This window comes from Penicillium psychrosexuale, assembly GCF_028828465.1.
Source record: "Penicillium psychrosexuale strain IBT 29551 chromosome Unknown utg000005l, whole genome shotgun sequence".
Taxonomy (NCBI): domain Eukaryota; kingdom Fungi; phylum Ascomycota; class Eurotiomycetes; order Eurotiales; family Aspergillaceae; genus Penicillium; species Penicillium psychrosexuale.
This window is the reverse complement of record NW_026643190.1, coordinates 1,799,997-1,816,293: the sequence shown is the minus strand read 5'-3', so window position 1 is coordinate 1,816,293 and position 16,297 is coordinate 1,799,997. Positions and strand designations below refer to the sequence as shown.

The following is a 16,297-nucleotide window of genomic DNA, read 5'->3' as shown; positions in this document are numbered from 1 at the left end:
TTAATACAGTTTGCAGGTCATTATTTACGTATCTGCTCGTTCTATTCTTTTTGTAGAACCAGAAGTTCAATATTCCCCGTTGGGGGGATATAAAAATGAGTCCAGAGCCAGAGGTAAACCAAATGACAGAAGGCCCCTTTGCCGGGATATCAAGGATTTTGAATCATTTTTGCTGTTCATTGATGATGCATACAGCGATTTTGCCAGAGTATTACCAGCAATGGAAACCCTTCCAGGACACCTCCTTCAAACCCATGCACCGAAACCTCGTAACCATCTATGACTTGTTGGCAGCGCGAGCCTTGGCGTGGGACTTCTGGACCTCGTAGCGAGCCTAGAGTGGTGTTAGTTGAACTGTTTGTAATTCCCCCAGATTATCAGATCGGGTGGGCCCAGGCGCATTCATGCCAGAGCGATCCCCCCCATTTCAAGATGTCGAACGTACCTGCTTGCGGAGGCGCAGAACCTTGAAGCGCTCGAAGTCGGAAAGGTTCTTGCGGCGCTCGGAGCGGTCGGTGCGCTGAGCGAAGGTGCTCTTGGCCCACTTGCCATCAATCTCGTTCTTAGCCCAAAGCTTCTTCACGGGACCGGTACCGGCAGCACGGGGAAGCTTGGGGATGGTGAAGTGAGTGAGGGTAGCGTGGGCGAGGGGAAGGACGTGACGGGGCACGATCTTCTGCTCCTCGGTGGAGGGACCGTCGACCAGGACCTGAACAAAAAAATCGCAAGTCAATACACATTCCCAGTCTTAAAGATCTCCGAAAATCCCGAGTCCTTCGAATTTTGTCACGATTTCCGGATTCAGAGGGCGATTCCACATACACGGCGGTGGTCCACGATCTCAACGATGGCAGCAAGCTTGCCTTCGAAGGGGCCGCTGCGGATCAGCACTAGGCGGCCAACCTCAACCAGCTTCCACGAAGCGACCTTGACATCGATATCGGCCATGGCGAAATTCTGCGGGACGAAAAATTCAGCGTCGCGGCTCTGTAATATTTGTAGATTGCACACTCACGGTCGACAGGGGGTATGAGTCGAGAGGGGGTTGTCGAAAGAGTTCAATTGTCCAAGAGTTGTCTCGAAATTCGGATGTGCCCACACTCGCAACATTCTCGCTTAACCGGCCACTTGCAGGTCTAGGGCTCTGCTTAGGTCAGCATTCGCATTAACCATTATCCGAGCCCGTGCATTTATCTAGTTTTTTTCGCCGTAGAACTTTTGTTGATCTCTTTAAGCTACTCAGCTTTACAAGCTTCAGACTTTGATGATGAGTCTGCGTTGCTTCTAGTTTCGGCAACTGCTCAAATGTAGCATTTACTAAGGTATGCTCATATTCCCTTTTTCCTCTCATTCTCGGTCTTCTTCCCCTCATTCCTCATATGATGCCGTAATTTGCGATTGACCCAGTGTCTGTGAGGCCCTCGCCGGGGCTCTCTATACAGCACTGTCGGATGATATTCAATTTCTTACATATTCTGATATGGATTATAACTCTCACGTTATATTGTTAATGCTATTGAGAGACATCGCGCTGACTGTTTCAAGATTTAGGACATCTGCCTTGATATCCAAGGACCTCTCGACAACATCGCATTTCTTCAGCTTTCCACAGGGTACGTTGATACAATCCTCCATTCAACATCCCCAGGTCCGATGATTAGAACATTTTATCACGCCTAGATAGTAATTGAGCTTCTCGCTATGAAATTACCTAACTACCAAGATCTCTGAGAACCTATCACCTTGCACATTATTGCTTGTTATGTTGGTTGTGACTTGTCGCTAACCTTCAAAAGAATATAGGAACTTCTGTGTCAGTCTGGCAGCTCGCTGTCTTATATAGCCATTGAAATGAACAATATATTAGAACAACACCTTCTCCTTCAGTAGTTCAGTTTGTAAGCTTGCTCCAGAACATGCATGAATAACTGAATTTACCTCGGTTCATCTATGTTGTACTCCGTATATGGTACATCTACAAACACCTCGGTACAAATGCAAGTAGTTTTGATTACAATAAGTCGTGCTATATCGTTACCTCGGCCGTGCAATGCCCCAGAGCAAGCCATTTGTCCCTTCATGCTATGCCTTCCTACCAACCTAGTCTATCTCTCCCAAATAGCAAAGAGCAATCCTTCCTTGCCCTTCTCGACCTAATTATGACGATGCAGAGCCGGTAGATGCCGCAGATGACGGTCCCTCGCGGCTGAGCACCCACATGAAAACGAACTGAACCGCGTAGGAGTATACGAACAAGAACTGACCGCGTCGGTTGCGCTGGGACCGAGCCACAGCCTGCATCGAACCGGCATGCATGGCGGAGTCGGTCGAATCGGGGAGCAACACATATTTCAGCGAGCGAAGCTAGGGTTTAGAGATTAGCAACTGCGGAACGAATTGAAAAGCGATAAAGTCGTCACTCACCAGGAAGAACGCATTGGCTAAAAATGTGTACGCAAACACCGTCCAGCCAATCCAGCCCCTAGTCTCTTGTCCGGGGTTGAAGATCTCAGAGACCACCATAGTGACAATGATCCCAACGAACTTGTAGCCCGAGTACGCCAGCAAATCCAGCAGCTGGGAGTCATTGTTGATGCTTAAAATGTACGTCGCCAGCTTCAAGCAGAGAATCTCAAATGCGATCACTGCAATGGCTGTGGTGGTGATCGAACCGAGAAGCTCTGGGTGGAAATCACCTCGAAATCCAGCCAGTAACACCGACAGCAGAATATATGTGACCAGGGCCATGACGGGAATATACATGTCCGGTGAGTTCAGGTCGTCGCGAGGAGGCAAGAACATCGATGAGTATTGTTGCTGTATGATTTGACCACCTGGACCAGAAGTTGGAGCCATCCGGGCTTGCTGTCGGGACCAGGGTTTGTGTCGCCAGGGGAAGAGGACAAGGACCAGCTTGTTCAGGACGTAGGAGTTGGAGACGTTAAAGTAGTGCTTGAGAGCGGGTATAGAGACATAGCGATTGAACTGTAGATTATCTCCAGGTTAGCTATAAGCGATAGAAATTTGTAGATGATGCATACGTTATTTTCCATGTACTCCTGTCCAGCCGCCATTGCGCTTTTGCCGACTTGGAAGCCCATCTGAGCCGTGGGTTCGTTCATGAACCCACCGAATCCGGGAGTACCATAGCCACCCTGAGCCGGTGACGGTTGGTACGGGTTACCGCCATATCCAGCACTTGGGGGTTGCTGGGGAGCTGGTGGTGGAGGTGAGCGCATCATAGGGACGGTCGAGACATGTTGTGGGACGGGGTGATGAAGAGGCGGCGATTGCGCGGGTGGCGGAGCGAAAGAGCCCCGATACATAATGCACCTGAATAGGGAACGAAGATAGGAGGATAATGAGCGTGGAAGTTCAGTGGCGAACGTGTCGTCTAGGTCGTGTGACGGGGGTTTGGGGAAGAAGCGAGGTTGATAGCGGAGGGAAGTGTTTATACGTGGCTGAAGATCCAATCCGCTCTGAGCTCCCCAACTTCGCCCGTTCCGCCACCAACAAGTCACACCGGGCTTTTTTACCTCCTACATTTATTATCTGCTTCTCACATTCGTCGATAAATTGCCGGAGATACTCGAAATGTTGGAGGCTTTTGAAATTTTAACGACTTCGGGCGTGGTGCTCTGGTCTAAGGCGTACGCTCCGGTGGGCGCACATGTTATCAACAGCCTGATCAACGATGTCTTTATCGAGGAGAAGGTCGTGCCGCAGAATGCTACAACTAATGGGATCTCGCCGGCATACAAGAAGGAGAAATATACACTGAAATGGAAGAGAGTCAAGGAATTCGATTTGATCTTCGTGGTATGTCTGTCGCATGCGCATGCGCTCGCTGCTTCGACTAACTCTGGGTTTATGCAGGCCGTCTACCAATCGCTACTCCACCTTGGCTGGATAGACAAACTTCTTGAGAACATTTCAACCATCTTTATTGATCTCTACAAGGACCAAGTGAAGGGAAACCGCGCGAGAATCCAGACCTATCGGTTCGATCAATACTTTGAACAGCAAGTTCGGGAGCTTGAAGACAACACTGGTGGATTTGTAGAAGAACATGTGCCAGAGACGGGTGAAAAGAAAGACCCGCTTGTTTCGTCGGACAATGGAGGCCCACCGCCGCCACCGGTGCCTGGCCTGGTGAAAGGTATGGAATGACAAACCCCAGACTTGGTTCAAGCGCATGCTGACGATCCTAAAGCGCAGCCCAGAGCTGCGCTAGCCGGGGCGACCTCTGATGAGGGTACGCCACCAGCTACACCAGAAATTTCTAGGTCTTCGACCCCTCAGGGTCATCTTCTTACAGCGAAAGCCGGGCCTGGAGGTCGTGGTTCCCGACGTTCCCGTAAGGCTGCCAATTCGAACGCCAACGCATCGTCTGGTGATGAAGCCCGGAAGGGAAAGCCTGTCAAGACCCCTGTGAAGAAGATGCGCAGATGGGATGCCAGTGGGATGGCAGATGAGGATGACGGAGAGATCCTCGACTATTCTGCCCCTGCGGAGGAAGGAGAGACCGTTGCCCCTGCGGTGGAGGCTGTCTCCGAGGAGGATTGGGGTCGTCGAACTGGCAAGGGCCAATTCGTGCTGAAAGAGTTGGGCGAGGAAGTTCAATCCATCCTGGACCAAGCTGATGCGGAAAAGTCCAAGGGCACTGCTTCATCTGGTGTCGTTGGCTCCAGGTTCAACGCAATTGGTGGCTTCTTCCGTAACATCGTCGGAGGAAAGGTTCTGACAGAATCTGATCTCGAGAAGCCTCTCAAGGCGATGGAAGAACATCTTTTGAAGAAGAATGTCGCCCGTGAAGCGGTTGTCCGGCTCTGCGAGGGAGTCAAGCTTGAGATGATTGGCAAGAAGACTGGAAATTTCCAGAGTACTGATGCCGCATTGCATGTGGCCATGGAATCCTCGCTGCGGAAGATCCTGACACCGACCTCTTCTTTGGATTTGCTGCGCGAGATTAACGCTGTGGTCGCTCCCACCACCAAGCAGCAGGCGCCTCGTCCATATGTCATGTCTATTGTTGGCGTCAACGGCGTTGGAAAGTCGACCAACCTGAGCAAGATCTGCTACTTCTTGCTTCAAAACAAGTACCGTGTTCTTATTGCCGCTTGTGATACTTTCCGTTCCGGTGCCGTGGAGCAGCTCCGCGTCCACGCTGACCGCTTGAAGGAACTGAGCGTCCGCGAAAATGCAGGCGATGTGGAGATCTACCAGAAGGGCTACGGCAAGGACGCAGCCAACGTTGCCAAGGATGCAGTCGAATACGCTGCGGCCAATAAGTTTGATGTCGTCCTGATCGACACTGCCGGTCGTCGGCATAACGACCAGCGGCTGATGTCCTCGCTTGAGAAGTTCGCCAAGTTCGCTAACCCAGACAAGATTTTCATGGTTGGTGAGGCTCTGGTCGGCACGGACAGTGTCATGCAGGCTCGCAACTTCAACCAGGCATTTGGCACCGGTAGGAACTTGGACGGTTTCATTATCAGTAAATGTGACACTGTCGGCGACATGGTGGGAACACTGGTCAGCATGGTCCATGCCACGGGAATTCCCATTGTGTTCCTGGGCGTTGGACAACATTATGGAGATCTGCGAGGGCTCAGTGTTCCCTGGGCTGTTAGTCTGCTGATGAAGTAGGGACGACTTGATATCCTAGTTTGTTATTTCTATTTTTTAGCTGTATATAAATCCTTACTTTATTACCTGCGATCATGTTGCTATAGTCTCGTATAATGAACTCCGTAAAAAACAGAATCTCTGTACAGTCAACTTCCTGATCACATATAAAGCCACAATCTGCTGCAATTGCCATCAACCAGCCAAGTGGCCGAGCAGTAACTCGGCCATCGCATTCTTCCTTGGTCTAGTGGTGATGATTTCCGCTTGTCATTAAAACCGATAAGCGCGGGAGACCGGGGTTCGATTCCCCGAGGGAGAGATTTCTTTTTGCACTTTTTCAACTATCTCGGTGCAGATCTCGCATTTATTTTGGCTCGTCGCTTCTTTTTTGGACTTTAATTACCCTGAGACTGTTGAAGGTGATCTGATATATGTTGTAGCCATGGTTGGTGGAGAGAATGGCTTCTGAACCCGGTACATATGAAAATCCCAATTGGGACATTTTAAGTGGGGCCTTGCCCTAAAAACTCTGCTGCCCCATATATCCAAACTTGTCCAGATTCTCAACAAGGCCGGCTGGCCCAATGGCAAGGCGCTTGACTACGAATCAAGAGATTGCAGGTTCGATCCCTGCGTCGGTCAGTACTTTTTGCCCTCGTGGCTTTCTTTTTGCTCTATTGTCAGAGGAGATGTGGTTCAACTAGCGGCTGGTTGGGTGGTATGCAGTAGGGTGTGTGGTGATTTAGTTTTTGGGGGTGGTTGCTGAGTTACCAAGAGCATGAAATGAGAGATCATTATGTTCAGATATGTGGCGTATGATCAAGGATACCGATGGTGCTGGCGGAACTACATATAGGAAGAGTGGACCATTGTGGATGCAGGGTTGGGGGATATCACCGAATTGCCAACATGGCACAGCTATCGGTAAATGCAAACCCAAGGGACTAGGAGTTGACAGCTATATATGTCAGTGGCGATGGTGGAGGTTTCAGGCCGAACTACGTATCGTTGAACGCTACCCTATCAGTCTTGTTCAATAGGATCTAGATAAGTAGCTCTCTGTTTGTTTATATAGAATCAATCATTCTTCTCTTTTATTCCTCTCCTCTGGGTGTGCTAGCACATATCAAGTCAAGTACTTTACCATATTAGAAGGAAGTGATCATTCTAACACTACCAGTGGACGCAACGACTCGTTTGCGGATCCGAGTACGAACAGGTCGTTAGCATGTTGATCCATCTCTAGCCAAACTAATATTCCAACTAGTATAAGACTCTACGGCAGGACAAGCTGCTTAAGGCAGAGTGATATCTCGATATAGCCGGTGACGTCTTGGCGTGTGATCACCAAGTACGACAGACATCGAAGGCTATCATATCGAGTGCGCCGACAAAATGTAACTTTATCACCAAACAGTAATTTACACAAGCTGGTTAGGAATTGCGGCCAGCAGTAAACATACCTGCGGTAATTTAGCGAGGAGTGTGTTGCTTGATAATAGTGTGTTCGTAGTCCTTGTCTTAAATATAATGCCTTTGAAGAAGAAGATCCGAATAATATCAGAAGGCTGGTAGCAGCCGTCGATAATTGGACAGAATTTGAAACGTGCCCATGACCAGGGGTTCCTAATAGACATCGACGTTGTGGTCTAGGGAAGAGAAGTTGATGCTGATCTTTGGAAAAGTCTCGTGACGAGAACAATAGCTTCGACAGAAAGAGGGTTTTTCGAAATCGAAATAAACGATTATCACGGTGAATGAACCGGGCCAAGTTACAGCGAAAGAAGGATACGTCTAGGAAATTAGCTGTTTATATACATGTGTATCAAGTCGGGGCATTTTTGGATTCGCCTTCACATTCTTGGATTGTCAGTGGTTGGCACATGTTGTGATCTTCTTCTTAACTGACTATCCTCAAGAAATCCTTACTTGGCCTTGGGCCTTTGCCCACGATTATTCCTTAGCAATGTTTTGAGTATGTTGAAATGGCGTCAAAAGTAGCCATTTCAGTGGCTCTATTACCGTCATTTGGTGCTGTGGTGTAATATATAGAGTTAAGATACATGATAAAGCAAGGGGCGCCATGTTTCGAGTCGTATAATTTGTATTTTGGGTAATATGTTGACGATATATGTGTCTGCATTACTGATTTACATACGTATCCCTTGAGGGAGGCTATAAAAGCTAATGATAATTACATGGATGCCATTAATGCTATGCATACAAGGGGTGTTTCCAGTTATATATTCTGGGGATTATGGCGAATCCTACAAATCACATCAGTATGATACCTACATAGGTGGGCCCACCTAATAAACTGTATGATCCTGACTGCTACAGCGGGTCCTGTCATGTCCCCGTAAATATCCTTGATTTTACTGACTTGGTCTTGGATAGAAGGAAATCAAGTTATAGCTGCTGGAATAACTTGTTGAGCCTCGGCACTAACGCATTGTAACACAAGATCGACACATGCAAGGGCTATGAACATATAAGCCAATAAGGAATCGACAAGCCTCATGCACCTGGGCAGGTAAATCAAATGAATAATTGTACTCCGTACCACTACCCAGTTAACCAGTTAGCTCCCCAGGTGCTCGCTCTAGGGCTGCCTAGATCAAATGACTCAGCATAGATCTGCAACATCGCTTACATCATCATTGTGTTTCTCCAGGGCTTGATCCGGCTTGAGATCTTTTGCAGCCAACTTCGACCATCCAAAGCTTCTCGGCAATTTTTGTTTCTCGACCTAGACCTGCATCTACAAATTTGTCCTCTTGGCTAGGCAAATATTCCATCCGCGCAGGTTGAAACTTATACCAAGAAGCTCTCGCACGACATTGCGTCTACAACCAGACTTTCAGCACGACCCCAAGCGCATGGTTAGCTGTGACAAGTCTTCATTCAATATTTATTTTGCTGGCGTGTCGCCAGAATGACGGGTCCAGACCTGGCTTCGCTCAATCGCCGCTCCTCCACGCAGCATTACCACACCTTCGATACTCCGCCGCCCAAGTCCCGTGGGCGACCTAACTCGGGCCAGTCCGAGTCCTCTGGGGATGGCTCACACGATACCCACAATGAGATCGCTATTCCCCCACCAAAGGCATCACCGCTGCCGAAGAGGCAAATGGCAGTGCTAGCGATAATTGCACTGGCGGAGCAAACGGCGTTGAACTCGATCAGTCCATACCTCCCGGACATGGCTTCGACATTCCCCGAAGTGGAATCGACCCAGGTGGGCGTATACGTGGGCAGCATTGCATCGGCGTTTGCGCTGGCCCAGTTTAGCACAAACTATTTCTGGGGCTGGCTCTCGGACCGTGTTGGTCGCAAGCCAGTGATCCTGCTTGGCACCTTTCTGACTGCGCTGTGTTTCCTTGCATTCGGATTCTGCAAGACTCTTGTACAAGCTATAGTTGTGCAAGCGTTGATGGGTGTGGTAAATGGAAACCAGGGTTTGGTGTCCACCTGCCTCGGAGAAATCACCGACCGTCGCAATCAGTCCCAGGCTTTTACCTACCTCCCGGTGTTGTATGGAATTGGAGGTATAACAGGACCACTCCTAGGAGGCCTCCTCGTTTTTGAGACCAACCCTTTTACTGGCAACAAAAATCCGTATCCCTATCTCGCGCCAAATATAGTGTCCGCTGTTATCCTTCTGGTGGACTTTGTTTTCACAGCTATTTTCCTGGAAGAGAGCCTCGAAGATGCAGACAGTCTCCCAAAGATCGGCAAAAAGGTGCGCAGCTTGTTCGCATGGCTATGGCAGTTCACTGGCAATTCCCGTCACCCGACCTATGTGGAGGTCTCTCAAGAACCGATACACCCCCACAACCACCGCGATTCAGAAACCGAGGGTCACGACAGTGATCTAGATTCTGCGTCTGAGATGTCAAGCATTCTTGGCCACTCAGAGGAACTCAGTTGGGATGAGATATTCACTCGTGACACACTCTTACTTCTCTTGACATATCTGATCTTTGCTCTCTGCAATGTCTCTTTCAACTCGCTGTTCCCAATCTTCGCGCAAGCCAAGCCTCCGGCCGGACGGTCACTCACCCCGTCCGAGATCGGCCTTGCTCAAGGCTTTGCTGGAATCGTGACGATCATTTTCCAAATCTGTATCTTCAACCGTCTGCGAGACAAGATGGGCAATCGATGGTCTTACCGCGCAGGCCTATTTGGCTTTGTTGTCTCGTTCATCCTGATGCCCTTCATTGGGTACAAGAGCAAATCTAGCGAAGGTTTGACTGGCAAGTCCGCCATCATGGCTACCGAGCTTTGCCTCGTGTTGCTGGTCAAGACCATCGCCTCCGTGGGTGGTCTGACCAGCGCTCTGCTCCTGGTAAGAACTTCCGATATGCTTTTCCTATGAACTCAAGCTAATCATTTCCCTAGGTCACAAACTCGGCACCCAACCATGCCGTCCTCGGCGCCTTGAATGGCCTTGCACAGACTCTCTCCGCAGCCGGACGTGCAGTGGGCCCATTCCTCTCCGGCGGACTGTTCTCCCTTACAGCCAAGTTGCAGCCTAAAGGAGAGGCTGTGGCATTCGGAGTTTTTGGAGCGGTCTCCTTTATCGGCTTCATATTGAGCTTCGGCATCCGTGGCCGTTCACTTGAGGCAGAGGGCTGGGGCGAGGACAGCGATGCAGGAAAGTCGGATGACGAGGAGCCGAGCGGTGTTTGATTAAAATACACGAACCTATAAAATGTGCCGACATGACGATGTGACGAGTTTATGCTTTCGTTCCAGCCTGTTTTTGCATTTGAATATACATTAGCCCCCTTTTCTTTTATGATAGATATTGCTTTTGCTGTTACTTTACTTGCTGAAACAAAATCGGGTGTTCGATTCAACCTTGAGCCTGGAGGTTTTATTCGAGATGTTGCAATGACCCCGACAAAGAATACTATTCAATTCCTGGGGTTTCGAGATCCTTAAACTTCCCTTTATGGTTAGATTAAAGCTGAGTGAAGACATCAAAGGTGAATGTCTACTATTGTAGTAGTACTCAGCTAGGCTGAGATTACTTTTGGAATAGATGTTTCCTTGTATGCAAAAAATACTGGAATTTATTCGCTGAAATGCTCATAAGGATATTAACAACAAGAGATTAGTATCAACCAGACAGCAATAAGCACAATTCGAAACTGGATAGAGAGATGAATTGAAGGAGTGTTGAAACGAAAGACGACCTTTGAAACATTCAAAGAGAACTCGAAATTGAAAGATAAACAAGGGTATATGGTATATAGCATAACGATCGTGACAGTAAATAATGGATAAATAGCGTGAAGGAAATGCCAAAAAACCAAACAAACAAAGCAGTCAAAACACGAATCAAGCCCAGCGCCAGCCCGACTCTTGTGGCTTTTGACGCTTGATAACATCCGACAGCGGGGTATTGCCTTGACCAAGGGGATTGCGCTGATTATTTTCCCGTTGACGCTGAAGCAACCGCACAGCAGCAGAAGCATCAATCCCCTCACCAGTATCGGTAATCTTAAGAGCCCACTTAGCATCTTGCGTATTGAAGCCAAGCTCATTGACCATCATATCAATGGCACGGTCAACAGGGTCCAGAACCTGCGGCCGCAGAGGCAGAGGCATCATAGCCGGCGGAGGAGTATAAAACGCAGCAAAGCCAGTAGTATGATCAGACGAGTGAGTCGGGGTACGAGGAGTAGTCCCAGCAGTCGAAGTCGAGGACCTGTCAAGAACGATCGCAGGTACAGATGGAATGGGCCGGTGATCTCGGATCGACCCGTTGAGATTATGCACAATAGTGCTGAACTCCGACATGGGGCGCTCAGCAGAGAAAGAAAAGCGGCCTGTGGTATCTGGATCGAAACCGCGCTTACGGCGGCGACGGAGCTCGTGGGCGAATCCGGCTTGACGCTCGCGGATCTCGTGGTCATTTTCGATAGGGCTTGTTCTTTGCGGGCTGAGTTCGGTCGGGCTGTCGAGGGCGCGTTCTTGGAGCTCGTAGGCGCGCGAGACTGCTTCTTTCAGGAATGAGGAGCGACTTGCTTCGGTTTCGGTTGGTTCCCACTTCGCGAGACCGATTGATTTCGCCTTTGTGAATGTGGCGGCGGTGGTGTCGGCTGGGCAGACCGAGCTGAGGGTTAAGACTGCGCCTAGACCGAGAGTGAGAATGTAGGAAGTCCATTCCTCTGTACTTGAGAGTTAGCCGTGCTTAATAGATAAAAATGTTGGTTTCGCTTACCGAGAACGGTTTCCTCGCGAGCTAGATCACCATCCGGGACGTTCATGCCATCGAAAATGCCGACTTTGCGAGCTTCAATGCACTTTCCATGCAGCGGCTGCAACAGAACACCCATGCACGTCCAGATCTCCGTCAGATCGTACATCTGCTTCTGCGATAGACCGGAAAGATTCCCACGACCGAATCCCTCGGGCGGTTCAAACAGAACATTATTCATAGCGAAAGGCTGCGTCATCGTCGACGTCGAGGTGAAGTGATTCTTCGCCTGGACACCACCCTTCAACCAGTCCATTTGGCCAGCGATATCGTTCTCCCGCCCCTTCCCACTGCCGAAAATCCGACAGAAGGTCCAGAGCCGCCAGAACGCATCGTCGACTTCTTCAGCGCGGGTGTTATCCACACCTGCCAGACCGCGAATGGTATCGCGACGCAGGAACGGCGAGCATCGCGCAAGGACCAACGCCTTCAGCTTGGCAAGGGTGTAGATATCCTGCGCGTACCTCTGCAGATACAGCGTGGGCGTGTATTCCGGAACCTGGGAGTCGGGATTTAGAAGGAGCTGCCACTCCATTTCCCATGGCGGACTCATCTCGCGCATCTCCCAAGCGGGCGGGGACATTTTGAACAGGGCGTTTTTTAGCATGGGCAGCTCGCGGCCTTTGAACGCGGTGTAGATCTTTTTGTTCACGAGAGCGAAGTTGAAAAGGTCATCTAGAGAGTGGATGTTCTGCATAATTGACAGAACCAAATCCACCGGCATATCCTCGGGGAGGGGTATATTGACTGGGACATTGCGCTTGGTGTTGGGAGCGAGCGCGGATGAAGGAGACGGGGGAGTCGCGGGGAGTTCATAGATCTGTTCGGCGAGTTGGACGCTGCTTGCCTGCGCAGTCGAGACCAGGGCCCAACTCTGACGAATTTTGGAGGCTATGGGCTTCTCTAGTTTCACCTCCATGGCGAGAGGGGACAACAGTGCTTGTTCGACTTGATCGAAGGGATTCCCGGGATTCGTTTGCAGACGAGGCAATTGAAGTAGCAGGCTGTCGCGCGTGGGGGGCAGATCGAGGGGATCAACAGAACGCGATTCCAATGTCATGAGAGAGCCCTCCGACCGTGAGCTGACGCTAACTGCATCGCGGGGCGTTTGCATTTGCTTGCGAAAGGCCAGGAAGGATTTCTTGGATTTTGCTTTTTTGATTTCCTTTGTGTCGGGCTTTTCGTCAATCTCCTTTTCCTCCCTGCCCGATCGACGGGCCTTGTCCTTCCCCTCCCTCCTACTGAGTTTGTAGCTTTTTTCTTTGCTTAGACTCGAACCCCTCGATATGATTGTATTCACCCGACTGTTCTTCGCCGACTTCCCTTGCGGTGTCTGCGAGTGAGGCTTCGTGGAGGGGGGGAGGGGCGCGGGCCGGGTAGCAATTAAGTCCCCATTATGCCGGCTGATCTGCAGCGGCCCGTCAAGGATCAGCGTCTTGCGAGAAGAATCCTGACCAGCCAGGCCCGTAAGGGCATCTTCGAGTTCCTCGGCGGCCTGCGACAGTGTTGGGACATGACGAGTTCGATGACTAGCGAGATCTGACCGTTGACTATGATGCTGCGGCTGAGGCTGACTGTGTCCGCATATATGGCATGGATGGTCGGATTGCCGGTGGGTATCCAACTGGTGTAACATGGAATGCTTCCAGTCGTCATGGCTCACCGTAGATTGTCGCAACGAGAAGAGCGAGTCTCTCATGGAGAATTGCGTTGACCACTGTGACTTGCGTGGTGAGACTACCGAAAGGGGGGAGTCGGGTCGGCTTGGGACTGAACTGGGACCGAAGGATGGTTCTAGTGGCAAGGGCTTGTTCCTGTGGTCGTTCATTGATGCATTTTTAGTGATGGGGATTTGGAATCCGAGTTTTGACACGTGCAGGTGGCAGGGCGAGGAAGGCCGCGAAGAACATATGGAGTGGGTATCGTCGAAGACCCCGGCGGCGACGGGGGAATATATCGAGTATGCATCGGCCGTTCTATAAGGGTATCGTCCATCATCTCCCCAGAATGTGCTGCCGACACTGGTCACCGAACTGCGATGGCTATAGCATGATGAAGTACAATCCAAAGCCTCATCAGTCCCAGAAGACGAGAGGGTGATATCCGGTTGATTGGCAGATCTATGTGCATCGTGAGCGAAGCCTTCAGAGTGATATAAAGTATGCACTCGTTCTTCTAGTTCCCGTTCGAAAAAAGAGGGCCCCGTCGAGCGGTCCATATTGAAATCAGCGCTGGCCGGGGAGACAACGGAGAAGTGTGAGGACAGCTCTGGAAAGAAGCGGGCCAAGCGGGAAACTGAACGCAATGGAGGGAGATGGTCCGACAATGGAGAAATTTCAGAATCGTCTTCGGAATCCTGGGGTGATTCCAAGTCAATCATAGTGCCCAAAGATTCCTGCGGGGAGGCAGACTGGGTGTCCCCGAGGCACTCGCTTGTGGTGTATTCTTCTTTGAGACCCAAGTGGTGTGATTTGCCTCGGGTATCTTCACTATCGGATGCTATGTGTGTCGAAGGGGCCTCTAAAACTGCTCCAGACGGGCCATGGGTGGTATCCGCAATCTGCACTGGCATTGTCCGTAGGTCTTTGTTGACTGTCGGACTCGATCGATCTGAAACAGTGGCCCGAACTATGACTCGAGTTTCCAGACCGAAGGGTTTTCTTCGAAGCTTCAGTGACAGAGGACGAAAAACTATTTTTTTCTGATTGGAGGTCTTAGTCTTTTGATTTAAAGGATGACGACGCCGAGAAGGTGACATTGACAGGCAATAAGTCATATCTCAGCTCTTTTTCTGTATCTTGATTCATGGGGCATTGTTGGCCCGAATAGGCTGCTCTTGCCCTTTGTTAGCATGTCACGATGTTACTCTAAGCCCCCAATCATCTGTCAATTGCGTTAGAACATACCTTCAGTCCGAAGTTTGGTGGAAGCAGACTCGTGGAGGCGTTCTTTGTAGAAAATGATTCGTCTCGGCTGTGGCTGCGTAGAACAAAGACCAGAACCCAAATGTTTTTTGTCTTCTCTTGCAAGTATAGGAGTTTGCAAAGAGGAAATAGAAAAGAAGCTCGGAATGGGAATTATGCTCTAATACCGCATGACACAGGCACAGACCGGTTGATATCGTCTCGAAATCAGCAAGTCCTACGGAGTACAAGGGTTTGTCTGTACGGAGAGTATGGAGTTTCTCAAAATCACATCCCAGCCGAATAAGCAGACCGTCATGATTAGTCTGTTGATTATTGGCTTAGTGTGCTGCAGCTACGCAGCGATACCCTGGGGTCAAAAGATCACCCCCGTAAGTCGTTAAGATAAGGAGTAAAGGTGTTGATTCAATTCTTACTAGAATAGCTATTTCTATAGCCATAGTTGCATCGAGCTTCGTGTTCATCCGTACTCCCGGCGCAGTGAGTTTACGCCCCAATGATATGCGGTAAATTGTAATACATCCACAACATACTGAGTATATGCATGATTGTCCGGTGCCCCCAATGACCGTGAATAGCTGGAGCTGTTTCGGATGTACATCGTATTATAGTGGCCCCAGTTTTCCGCATATGGAGAAGACCCTCCCTTACCGCGTGGGGTCCAATTTAAAACTGACATCTTATATGAATATCGCCCTTACGTAGGGCTTGGACTTGGATGATTTGCGCATGCACGAAAGTAGCTCGAGTCCACATCCCTAGCAAGTGTTTTCCCATCGTCGCCTTGCTTTCATAATAGAAAAGCTCGCCCACCAAACTTGAAAGCAATTCTAGACTCCTGGTACCACCGATGATATGTAATATGAATACCGATGAAGAGCCCGAGGAGGATCTAGTGGGCCAAGATACTCCGTAGAGATCCTCGTAATCTCGCCCGCTTTGACCTTGTTTGGACTATCTAGGCAAGCTACTCGGCGATCTTGCCCAGTGCGTTAACCTAAGGCTTTGCCAGATTTGTCTCTTTCAAACATGATACCCCAGAGTGGTAGGACTAAGCCACGAATGTTGATTGTTTCGCGAGCGGGGTGTTGCTAAATATATTCAGGGATAAGCATTTCAGGAACGAGAAGTCTAGAAGTGTAGAAGAATTAGATGTGAAATACGAGAACATGGAAGATTTGCCATGACACTACTAATAATAGCACAGGAGGGGCTGCTTTTAGTGCTGACTTGTATCTTGATGTCTCATGTCTCTTATACGAACATTTTTCGTCTCAAGAGTCTATACAGCTATTCATTTATCTCTAAAGGTAATATTTCATCTGCAGGTCTCTGCAATAGTATTTTTTGTCCTTCTTTGTCGAACTTAGAGGCAAATTGCTATCAAATTCCATACGAATCTTCTTTATACAATTTAGTATCTGGTACACACATTGCAGTGCTTGAGCAAGTAAAACTAAGACCAGAGATTATG

The 16,297-nt window shown here is 49.5% G+C and overlaps 5 protein-coding genes across 5 annotated transcripts; 2 read left to right on the top strand and 3 right to left on the bottom strand.

The window, feature by feature from the left end:
• Positions 1 to 75: 75 nt before the first annotated feature.
• On the bottom strand, positions 76 to 1,351 carry N7518_009601 (60S ribosomal eL14 domain-containing protein; the record flags this gene model as incomplete). The annotated part of the gene is made up of 5 exons (XM_057190527.1): positions 76 to 334; positions 446 to 709; positions 823 to 957; positions 1,016 to 1,144; positions 1,319 to 1,351. The coding sequence occupies 5 exons, from the start codon at positions 1,349 to 1,351 to the stop codon at positions 278 to 280; spliced, it is 618 nt and encodes a 205-aa protein (XP_057038183.1). The 3' UTR covers positions 76 to 277.
• Positions 1,352 to 2,157: 806 nt separating this feature from the next.
• Positions 2,158 to 3,326, bottom strand: N7518_009600 (protein transporter YIF1; the record flags this gene model as incomplete). The annotated part of the gene is made up of 3 exons (XM_057190526.1): positions 2,158 to 2,364; positions 2,425 to 2,985; positions 3,042 to 3,326. The coding sequence occupies 3 exons, from the start codon at positions 3,324 to 3,326 to the stop codon at positions 2,158 to 2,160; spliced, it is 1,053 nt and encodes a 350-aa protein (XP_057038182.1).
• Positions 3,327 to 3,594: 268 nt separating this feature from the next.
• N7518_009599 (signal recognition particle receptor subunit alpha) lies at positions 3,595 to 5,649 on the top strand (the record flags this gene model as incomplete). The annotated part of the gene is made up of 3 exons (XM_057190525.1): positions 3,595 to 3,819; positions 3,877 to 4,159; positions 4,214 to 5,649. 3 exons carry the CDS (start codon positions 3,595 to 3,597, stop codon positions 5,647 to 5,649), a joined length of 1,944 nt encoding a protein of 647 aa, XP_057038181.1.
• Positions 5,650 to 8,566: 2,917 nt separating this feature from the next.
• N7518_009598 (MFS transporter) lies at positions 8,567 to 10,323 on the top strand (the record flags this gene model as incomplete). The annotated part of the gene is made up of 2 exons (XM_057190524.1): positions 8,567 to 9,979; positions 10,033 to 10,323. 2 exons carry the CDS (start codon positions 8,567 to 8,569, stop codon positions 10,321 to 10,323), a joined length of 1,704 nt encoding a protein of 567 aa, XP_057038180.1.
• Positions 10,324 to 10,977: 654 nt separating this feature from the next.
• Positions 10,978 to 14,675, bottom strand: N7518_009597 (uncharacterized protein; the record flags this gene model as incomplete). Its single annotated transcript, XM_057190523.1, has 2 exons — positions 10,978 to 11,810; positions 11,864 to 14,675. The coding sequence occupies 2 exons, from the start codon at positions 14,673 to 14,675 to the stop codon at positions 10,978 to 10,980; spliced, it is 3,645 nt and encodes a 1,214-aa protein (XP_057038179.1).
• Positions 14,676 to 16,297: the final 1,622 nt, after the last annotated feature.